At 40.4% G+C, this 11,757-nt stretch overlaps 1 protein-coding gene across 2 annotated transcripts in view; it reads right to left on the bottom strand.

Annotated features, from left to right (window-relative positions):
- Window positions 1–11,757, bottom strand: part of LOC136433765 (inositol-trisphosphate 3-kinase B-like) — a 23,105-nt gene extending 11,348 nt beyond the window's left edge. The window contains exons 1-2 of one of the 2 annotated variants that reach the window (XM_066426255.1): window positions 10,311–11,757; window positions 7,185–7,220 (exon numbers count right to left, since the gene is read on the bottom strand). In XM_066426255.1, the coding sequence (XP_066282352.1) occupies window positions 7,185–7,220; window positions 10,311–11,306 (1,032 nt within the window). In that variant the 5' untranslated portion in view covers window positions 11,307–11,757. The remainder of the gene's footprint in view (window positions 1–7,184; window positions 7,221–10,310) is intronic. The other variant, XM_066426256.1, reaches the window with a different exon arrangement.

Here is an 11,757-nt window from a genome sequence, read left to right as displayed (position 1 = left end):
TGCCTTACCTGTCAAACGGTATATTGGCACAAGTCAAGGACGAACAAGGACATTTTCCACCTTTTCTGAAACTCTACTTCAAATTCTACCAGGTTCTAGCAGAATCAGCTCTACTTCCAATCTATGATATCTATACCTTCTAATTTTTACTTCTAAGTGTATGTAAGCTCTTTCTTAATATCTATAGGCTTTTAGTTGCAGACACAACGATATTTGTCACACTTGAATAGTACCAATAAGGTTTTTGAAGAACTCAAGATGGTATCCTTCCACATTGAGCCAACTAATGTTATAACACGCTCGTCATCGTCCTAGAAGATGGCAGCTTGCCTGTGTCAAGGAAAGACATGTTCTACAAAATACCAAAGCCTGTTAAATCTCAGCCTGGAAAGTTTTGTGTACCAAACAACTACAACCCTCCACCCTAAACGGATTTTGAGTCTACAAACTACCAGCATTATAAACAATATGTTATGATGCTGCTAATAAATATGTGAAAACTAGTTGTTACGAAACTTTATATACAAGAAACACAATGTTTGTGCATAAACCAAATATCCTGATAATCAGTAAAAGGCCAAACATATATATGCTATTTTTTGCAAAATATTTTATGTGTTTGTCCAAAATCTAGTAGAATTTTTACATCTTCAGGTATCCGATTATCAAAAAAGTTGCATCAAAACATGTAAACTCCGTAACACAAACACTGCATATACCATACTGCACACATTTCACTAAGCTTTACTCTGCTATTTCATAGCTGTTGAATAGTACTACCGGTAGTACTACTAGTAGTAAGTAGTACTGCTTGAAAATGAGTTCTATTCAGAGTAGGTCGGTCAAGGGACCTTCTTGCCTCCTGCAGCATTTCAATTTCTAGACTGTTTAGATACCTCTCGATGCCCTTTAAAAAAACTCCAAACTGTCCAAACTTCCCTGACTAAATGTGGTCTATATTGCTGCACGTCAAACACTGTGCTGAGACCTGAAGTGGTTAAAGCAACATAAACTTTGCTACCAAACTTCAAACTGACAATCTATGTTGAAAATAGGTGTGGGCTTGAACCTAAATGCATGCGATAATGGTAGCTAAATGATCATGTTTCTCTAATGGTTTGTAAAGGATGTGTATGAAGAAAGTTGTAGATAAGGACTTAGCAAATAAACAACTAAACCCATGAACAAACACGAGTAGGTTTATTAGTGAGCCATTTGTCCACAAACCTTATATATTGGAAGAGAAACTTTCATACTGTATGAAGTAACTGCTACTTCATCCACAATTTTTCTTCAAATTACCAGTGGATATTACAATACTAGACCAGCATGATGGCTGCATATATTCCTCTGGTTAGGAATGCTATCTGTATCATGCTATCACACATGATGCACAACAGCTCAAATATAACAAAGCGATGGTTGTAGGTAGGTTATAGATGGCTTTTTGTTGTTCTTATATTAAATTACTATTTATCTGTCAAACAAGAAAAAGACCACTTTTCAGTAATTCTATCTTTTGAGGGCTTGGAAACTAATTGTTTAGTGATACGGGGTGTACATGTACATGTAGTGGTACCATGGTTCTGTTGGGGCAACACCTGGCCCAGGTGGCAGCAATAAACACACCCATAAAACAAAAGATCAGGAGTAGCGTTGAAACCTTTGTTAGGCAAGGGAAGACTTCAGCTTACATTACAACAACTTTTCAAACCTATTGAAAATTGACATTGACTTACAGGTAGCTTTTCAAGCAGTAAATGAGACATTTATACCTTCCACCAGGCAAATTGCGCTATGAAGTATCCCTTATGGGACAGGGTAACTGCTAAGTACTGTAATTCTTGATTTGTTAACTGTAACTTAATTTTAGCTGATTTAACTGTCACTAGTCAACAGCTAAAATTTCATCATCGCTAGTATTGGATCACTAATATTTAAGCCAGTAACGTTTGTTCCCGCTGTTAAAATTAAGTGCCATGACCTACTCCATTTTCCCCCAACTGCTATATTTTCCTGCCGCTATATTAAAGTGATTTACAGTACATGTTACTTGTGACAAAGTTCAGATATAAATATATTCTACCAGTCTAAACTAAGGTTTAGGCATGTTCACATGCTTTCTAAGTACAGTTGTAATCTGAAAGTCCATTCTAGCTTCTAAAGCTTTCTTCAGGCTCATGTTGGCCAATTTTGGTGGCACAGTAATGACCTTGATAAGAACGCGGAGTGGGGAACAAAGCAGTCAGAGCCTCTCTGACGTCACCGGCTCGAGGGTCGTCCCATAACAAACAGCCTGCCGTCCCAGAATAAACATCAGCTGACATCAACATCACTACTTCGGCTGTTTGTTTGATACAGTAGAAAACGACAGACCACCACAGGGTAGCGCACACACACCTCCACTGACACTAACAAAACAAGGGTATACCAATCACACCATCAATCATTCACATGGTGTACACGATATGTATGGCCCTGTTCATGATGCAAAAATCAGACTAACTCAAGTCGACTTGGTTAATCTCCATGCAGATATATCGGTGGCAAGGCAGTATCAAACGGGCCAACCTGTTGGCCCTTTTCATACTGCCTTGCCACTAATATATCTGCTTGAAGATTAGACTTGGTAAGCCAAGTCAGGACAGGAGCTCATTGCTGATCGAAGGTCAAGAATCTGAAGGCGAATGAATGCCAAAACCCCCAATTTCTAAAATATCTATCTACCACAACGATAGATCTTTTAGAGATTGGGGGTCTGGCATCCAGGCTATGAATGTGCAAGATCACTACAACTGCAGCAGGAGAAATCGTATTACCATGCATTTTCTTTTTCAGTGAGCCGGATGTGATCTTCACCAATCATCCAAGCTTCAAGCGACTTTGCACAGCGCGGTCATCCAACAACCTGATCTGAGTGTGGCTGCAAGTTTGCATCATGAATGCAAAATTGAAGCCAACTTAGTGGACTTGGCTTTTAGCATCATAAACTGGTCCATAATCAACAGCAGCAGCTAGGCATTACAACAAAATGTCTGCATCATGAGCGCAAAATTGAAGCCGACTTAAGTTGACTTGGCTTTTTGCACCATAATCAACTGTAGCAGCGAGGCTTTATGACAAAATATTCTGGAGGATTGGTCGAACAGGGTAGTAAATAACTAGCGACACCCACAACACCTGAGGCATGTGCTCCTAATATTGGCAATGCACCAAGCATAAAGTCTGAGTATGTAAGAGGCCCTCCTGTCTGCTGTCTAAATGTCAAGGGTATACTTTGGAAGGACAAGAATGTAATCTACCCCTGTGGGTTCCAGTATCATAGAAAGGTAGCTGGGCAAATAGATTCTGGGACTCAGACGTGGGTTTTGCTAAGGCTAGGTAAAGTCGTCTAAGCCTGAAGTTGGAGGTTTTCAGCTCCTTTTGTATAAAGTATCATTACAAGTACACACTGGAGCTTAAGGTTGGAAAGTGACTGCTATTTTTGGCAGGATAATTGGCCGTACCTTGCTAAGGGCAACACTTTGTTCACTTGAATAAAGGGGAGGCATTTTTGTAGAGAAAATGTTCAAAACTTCTAAATAAAAATTATCTGACAACTTTTTGTTGTTGTTATTTTTGGCCCTACCTTTCTATCTAAGGGTAACACTTTTCACTTGTAGAGAAGGGAAAGATATTTTGCAGAGAAAAGGTTCAAAAGTTTCCTTAAAAAGTATCTTACTACTTAAAAGCTGCTATTTTTGGCAAGATAATTGGCCCTACCTTTCTAGCTAAGGTCAGTACTACTTTGTTAACTTGAAGAAAGGGGAAAGCAGAAGTTTTTGTGGAGAAAAGGTTCAATACTTCTGAATAAAAAGTACCTCATAACTTAAAATACAAAGATACCTGTCCAACATTTGGGTACCATCTTGCTTCATGTATGACGGAGGGACCACAATGCAATCTATTGAAATAAAAGACATCACTGAAACACAGCCACTTCAAATGAGACATGCTACTTGAGGGTTACTGAAGAAAACCACAAGTAATTATAATAGATGCTTCTTGCTACCTGCACCAATTTCTATACCATCAATGGCTGTCAGATCAAAGGGTCAATTAGCCTCTCCTACATTTGAGGTACCCAGCTGTCACAAAGTCAACCGAGCATTTCTGTTGTCAGGTTGAAAAGCAATCTCTTCTGTAGTGCAGTGAAAAGAGCGTCAAGAGCTGCTTGACATTTGCTTCAATAACCAGGCACAGTTTGTATGTATGTAACAATACATATAGGAAGCACTACTTCTGGGAGGGCTGAAGAACCGGTTTCCGAATATAGGACAGAAAATTGATTGAACAAATAAAAAAACGGGTCATCAATGTTTACCCCGAACAAAATGTTTTTCTTCCCACTAATACTAGGATCTATAAGTATATCATAATCATCATCTACTATGGAACATATATGCTTATACTGTACTACATAAACTGTCCTTAATACAGTGTCTGCTCCAGAACTTCTGAAAACTGACAATCCTGTTTTCAGGTCAACCTAAGACTAGAAGTGTCACAAGTTGTCAGACAAGAATTACTACCCCTTCCCAGAAGTACACAGTACATCTACACATCTACATACACTAGTAACCAGCAACGCCCTTCTCCCTTCCCCCAGAAGGCAAAAGTTGGCAACCCAAAAGACCAATGGCAACCCTATTTGAGGTCTACATACCTATTGGTCTGGGAACTGTGCATGTATAAGCTTGATGGAAAGGGGATAATCAAGAATTCGCATAGGAAAAAACTGTTGTGCCACAATGCAAGACATGTTCGAGGGGTGATGAGTTTCTGGCAGAGACCTCACTGCCAAAAAGTGTGAACATAAAACCATCGCCAACATTTCACGATTTCCAGCATCCCTAGCAGAGCAGTAGTCATGATGTCTCTATCCCAGAGAGTTCCCAGGCCAGCTGACCTGTGTCAGCCTGTAGATGTTAAGGGTCAGCCGTGTGGGACGAACATTAAACATTTGCAGGAATACCTCCACCTTCTCCGCTCTCCCAGGGAATGATGACTCCTGAAGAATTTCTGAGCCGGAATGCCACAGGATTACCCCTGGGGATTAAATGCCAAAATCTTAAACAGAACAGGTGGCATTGAGTTTCTTGTGTCTTCATATTCCCTGCAACATGCACATGTGTGATACTCCAGGCTGGTGAACTGTTTTTATCCATCATCACTTTGACCAGCATGGTACCTAACTTTCGAAACATCATTGGGCACACGGAGTTGTTGTCTTGTAGTTTTGAAAAAATCCATCAAGATATTTGACAGGTCTTCAGTCAACGTTGCATCAGAATAACGTGCGTCGCATACATATTTTTCGACACAACTACTAGTATACGGAAACTATACACAGGACATCATTTGTTCATATGTGTGATCACAGCCTTGTGGTTATATGTGTGCATTGATGTGACGTGCTGTGTATAACATGTTTTATGGTCTTGGTTAGGTGTAACTGAAACGAAAGGTCACTTCCTCACAATCATTATCTTTAACAATAAATCATCCAATACACACAGGTCTATTGCCAGATCAGCCAACCATACATCCTCACCTGTCTTTGGCACATCTGTGTGCCATCACAGAGGAATGCAGGTATTAGAGGTAGTTTATGATTTCCAGTTTTGCAAAAGCGCCAAGGAACCTAAGCTTACCAAACTAAAAACCTAAAGGGAACTGTATGTTGACACAGTTGAAACATGCCTCCTGTTCAGGGTAACCGGACCTGCGCTGGATCATGAGCCCAGAGCAGTCTGCAGGTTTCCTTAGTAACATTAAGTTCATCCATCGGAGAACAAACAGGCTTGAGTATACAAATATTCTAATTCTGTTCTTAAAGCCCTGCAGGTGAGAGAATTGACGTCAATGGGTGCCGTATCACCAGGCAACGATTACCCCCAATTACCTCTTTCTGCCTCCCGTCTCGTAAATAACAAATCAACCACGAGCTCAACATCAAGAAAATCTAAATATATTCAACAGCTTTCTTGCAATGGCTTGGTAACTGCAAGTGTCAGTGCTGCTTGCACTCCTGAAAAAGTGGAAGTGCCGAAAAGCAATTTCAAGTACAAGATATGGTAGTACCAGGTGTTAATTTGAGAACCACAACAAGGTAGACTCTGCTGGGAGGCTTGTTATGTTATTGTTGCTTGGAGTACTAGATAAGTGTTTTTACATTTGTGATATCCAATGCCCCTTGGGGTGATAATGCCAATCAGTAGAAAAATGATCCCAATCTCCTTTCTTCATTAAAATTGGTAGCCAGCAGCCAGTTTGTCAATTGGTAATCCCTTTTGCTAGCTGAGAGACCATATCCATTTCACTGGAATATAAGTTTTCAAGGAACAAAAATCAATTTTTCTATTACAGCCTTGTCTGGGAGAAAAGGCCTCTAGGCTTAGAATGTGTTCTGTGTAGATCTATCATGTACATCTCATCAAAATTTAGATATGTACAACAACATGCAACAGAAGCTAAATATAGCGAATGATATTGCAATATTCATGACAGTGAGTACCAGTAACTCTTGTAAAATATCGAGACGAAAGTATTACTATTAACAGTGGTTATACATTTTCCTTTAGGTGTTGGCTATAAATCAAACAAACTGTTTTGTATTTCTTTGTACAAGCAAAAAGGGCCGTCTACTACCTTTCTTTGGTTATTTCATGTAGACAATTGTCTGTGATAACCATGGAAATTTCTCTTGTTAGGAATTCAGAAATTTTAGATATTCATAACATTGTGGGCACACCACAAGTTGGAAATTGCAATCTTTCCTAAAAACATACATGGAGACTGTACAAAGCAACCATAAATCAATACTGTATGTCTCTTCAAAATGTTCTTCCATTTGAACGGACTAAAGCTTCACAAACACAAGTTGTACAGACTTTGTGTGTTGTACAAGGCTCTACCTACACAGGTACATCAGGTGAACCATTCCAGCATGCTTCTTCCTGATGTACAGAACCAACAGAAATACATGCCCATGCTACGGTGAGGGGAGGGGTCAGGGATCATGGTCATGCAACACACATGACATTGCAAGCTTCTGTAAGTGTAAAACGGGGGGGGGGGGGCATGCTGGTAAAACAATATGTGGTGGGGAGGGCCTTTCCACAGGTAAGTCAACACAACCTCACCTTTCGACGGGCGGCATGTTTACTCTTGTGCAAAACCTATTGAAGGCAGGTAAAAAACACAGTTGTAATCACGGTGTGGCCACAACAATGCACCTGATTCACAAGACAATGCAACATTTCAGTATAAACTCACAACAGTTGAAATCTTATTGGATCCACATTTCACCAAAAATATCTCACCTAAGCACTATCATTCTAATGTATAACCTATCCTGTCAACTCATGTATATTCTAGCATAACAATCTTGTCTATACAAAGAAAGGCATACCCTAGTCCCTACTTCAATAATCACAGATTTAGAAAGTGTTGCTTGTTGTTATCTATAAGAGTTACGGCTGTATGTTCTTTTACTTTTAGTATATCCAAATGTAAAAGACTTGTTTTCAATTACAGTACTGCTGTAGACTCTTAGTATCGTGAGTGGAAGGTTATCACCAGCAAACCTTTCAAGACATTCCCTTCTTAGGTTCAGTCAAGTAACACAAAAAATGATGTAAATCAAATCATATACAAACATGGCTTACACAGGCAAAATAACAGATTTAGCTTTCATGAGCAATGGGGCATTCTGGTTTAGAAAGCACAGCTGTTTATTTTCACAGACTAGGAGAGCAACAAGATTAAAGGGACTCCATCACTCAAACGTAATGACACAAAACATTTGTGTAGCCTAACACAAGAGTAGAGTAATGAGAGCGGGCAAATTCTGTTTGAAAACATCTTACAGACTTGATTCAGACCTTTCCAAGAATGGTGTAGGAAATCCTTAGGGTTGCTCGCACTCTGGATTTGACACCAGCTCTGGGATAAATACTATTCTACCACAGAAAATATGCAACAGAGAGAAAGAGGAAGAACATAAAGCAAGGATTGCACAATAAAACTTCACATGCACATCTGTTAGTGGCGTAAGAGGTATTTGTTGTAACTATGGAATATGGAAATGGAATGAAGGGTGAATTAACTGTGCATATAGAACCTGAAAGGCTGGGACTAATGTATGATTGATATTATGTGTGCTTTTATTGTTATTAAAGCTGAAGATAAACATATTTATTACTGAGAAACCTCTGACACTGGTCCCATGGGCTTTATTTATATCATTTAATATTATATCATTCTGTACATGTATTTCAAATTCCTGTTAGATTATAACATTTATCATTTGCTCTGAAGTCAGGAACATATCGTTTTCATCTGTTGGGTCGCAGCATCTGACAGAAATTATACCCACAGACTTGAAACTCAGAGCTGTATTTTTTTTCAGCCATTTATTTGTAGTTATTCAGTGATATGTAGGAAGAAATGCAATGGTTCACAACAAAAGATTAACAGCATTATTTCAAATCTACAAATAGGGAAATTCTACAAATAGTATCTTTGGTAACCTACCCTTTTGCTTGTTTGTGTCATGTATGAATGCTTGAGAAGACACAACACAGAAGGCAACACATCCAAATACTTACATGTACATTTCATTAAGTTTAAAGTATTGTGGACACAATGTCTTTATGTAGAATCGTATATTGCCTGAATTATCAAACATCCAACTGAATTTTGCAGTCAACATCATTGCTTCTTGTCTGCATTACGGGTTAGTACCTTCAGCTGTGCATTAGTTTGTGACTTGACCTGTGCCATGTTTGTGATAGCCTCCCAAAGCTGACAACCTATCACTGAAAAATGTGTACCTAGTACAGAAAACAAAAACAAGCCTTTGCTTTAATTAAAGGCAGGTTCTTTGATGCCTACTAATGATTTCTGGATCATCGTTAATGGGGTAGATGCACTAGAGTAAGCCACCTCATTCTTGAAGTGGATGACAACTACTATATGATAGGTTGCTTGAGTAACTATTTTTAGCGTACTATATGATAGGGACACACAACTTTGTGCAAAGCAATAGGAGACTATAAAAAACATCCTGCATCTCCCTGATTCCATCATAAAATCAGACTGTTTGCACTAATAACAATTTTTCCAAAAGAAAAAACAATGGAATCATATCCAATTTTTCTTTCAAAAGGAACTACACCGGTATGTCCCACTGGAACTTTTCACTGTTCCATGTGTAGCATGTGGCACTGCATCAGAAGGGTTATCTCTTGGAATCTGTAGTGCCAATTTATCTTTAGTTGATAATTTGGATCTAAATAAGTCACTTCATTGAAGATTTCCAGTCCACTAGCCGGCTAAAATGCTGACATTACACGCACTGTCTGTACTTACGTCAGGACAACAGTGGTGCCCCGGTAATATCCAACCCAACGGCATTATTGATTGTCCCAGAATAGATTTGGCATCAGACAGCATAATCTTATCACTGCAGCGCCAACTTCATAATGCACAGTCCTATTCTAGTCTACAGTACACGTCCCTTGGTCATCACGCACTAACAACATATACCCAACCTTTATCCATAGATCATTATGTTAGATGTAAGTTTGTAACATTATTTTCTCCAATTTTTCTGCACAAATTTTCTCCAATATGAACTGATTCAGAGTGAGGGCAAGTAAGACTCCAAGAATATCGTGTTTTTTTTAAATACATGTATTCTGCACTACTGTAGATCTACATGAATAAGCATGAAATTTGACGTGCAAAATTTCTCCTGGTGTCACTTTTGGGGAAAAAAATCATAAATAACAGTATTATAACACTCCTCATCGCCACCGCAGATGCTCATAGCATACCCCAGCTGGTATGCCCTTTCCGTCAAGAAGTTGAAAAGCAAGGACATTTTATAGAACGTCCTTGATTAAAGGTCATTCTGTTGATTTTTTAAAAACATTTTGATCTTTCATTGTGGAATACAATGTATAATCATTATCATGGTCTACACCTGAGGTGGGTTATCATTGTTGTCTGTTCGCTGCTAGTTGTTGTATATGCCCTCTGGCCTATATCATACGTTGTCAAGTAAAAGTGGTTTAGCTGGTCTACACTTACTACATATTCTGTAACCTTGCTAAACCAGGCTTGACTCCTGTCACAGGAAAGGCACCACGTTATAGGGAGAACCTTTTCCCATGGCCGGATACAAGTCTGGTGTACAGCAAGGTTACACAGTATGTGTTTGGACTTGACAATTTTCCGTAGCGGTCTCGGCTGCTTGTACTCACCTTGTTTTTCTGAGGAACTTCGTCGTGTTGTGGAAACGTGAGTTCTATGTCACTCAGGTCGTCTTCCGTGTCGTCGAACTGGGATGATGTGGTGCTGGTGTTCGAAGATTTCCTCCTGTATACATAGTCTGGCGGGATGTCATCATTTAAATCTACATGAAAGGGACCATTCGTGATGACCTGACAGGTGTTTTTATCTGGACTGCAGTGGTCGCTTATGATAACTTCAGGAGTGACATGAGTCTGATCATTGTTGACGATGATTCCATCTACATGAAGAGTCAAGTTCGTTTCCAAGCTGACAGTAGCTGGTGGCGTCGTTGGATCAAGGTAGTCCGTGCCAACATATTTTCTAACGATTTCGTTGGGGGACATGTTCAACGGTGATTCTGAAACTGATTCATTCAAGTCTGTTAACGTGTGATTTTGTACGTCCGCATTCGCATCACCACAGCTTTGGTCAGTATTCACAGTGTTAGAATTCACTTGGGCATTCTTGTTGCCGTTGTTGAGAAAGTTGCATGGACTTGGACTTCCCGGATCCGTGCCATACCCAGCATCTTTATCCGATTCATTAGAAAGTTTTCGCACAAGCCTTTCATGTTCAGCAGGTATAGCCAGACCCCGGGGCACCCCTGCATCACAGTTTGCCGATGGAGTCGTCTGCCTAGGTTCTGCCATTTCTGATAATGTTCTGCTCCTTCTTCTCCTGCTCACTGGTACTGCCAGATACTGTACCTCGCTACTGCAGTCATCCACGCTTTTCCACGCCTTGCTGGCGTTCCCCAATTTGACTTTTCCTTTGGACAAGTCCGAATCTAACATGTCCCCGTTCGAGCAAGTCCTGTGTAGTTTATGATCTCTTCTTACGCTGCACAGGTCGGGTTCCGAGTTACGATCGGTAACACCTCTGCCACTCCTGCCGCTGGCCATCGTGAAAAACAATGGCAGGCGACATGAATGAATGGCTCCCTCGGCAGGGGGGCACTCTAACATTCACCGTCCACTGGACACAACACGGGGACACAGGTACTTTTCTCCGACTAGATCTGGGAGTCTGGGACGAGCAGATGAAATATCTGACCTATATGACTACTTACAGAGACGAATCTGGTCGTGAGAAGCCGCAGAAATCGAGCAGTGCGAGTGTAAACAAGGCACGGACGTGTTAGGCGAGTCTCCGAGATCAGTTGAACTGGCTGCAGCGAAGACTTGGGACCAGTGTGCACCGCCGGCGCCGACGCGAATTCTCCAATTCCTTCCTGAATTAATGAACATAGACCTCTAACCGGTAGTGACACAACCTTGAGGACACGTCATAGAGGACCATGACGATAAAGGACCCCAATCCATACGGGAAATCGGCCCGAGTAGTCTGAGTAATACCAGGGTCTGCCCAAGGCTATCGTCCCACGCTTTTCCTGATTCTCAACCTCAGCTGCACCGC

The sequence above is a fragment of the Branchiostoma lanceolatum genome, chromosome 4 (genome assembly GCF_035083965.1).
Source record: "Branchiostoma lanceolatum isolate klBraLanc5 chromosome 4, klBraLanc5.hap2, whole genome shotgun sequence".
NCBI classification, from domain to species: domain Eukaryota; kingdom Metazoa; phylum Chordata; class Leptocardii; order Amphioxiformes; family Branchiostomatidae; genus Branchiostoma; species Branchiostoma lanceolatum.
The sequence above is the reverse complement of the archived record's forward strand: the minus strand, read 5'-3'. Positions and strand labels throughout refer to the sequence as shown.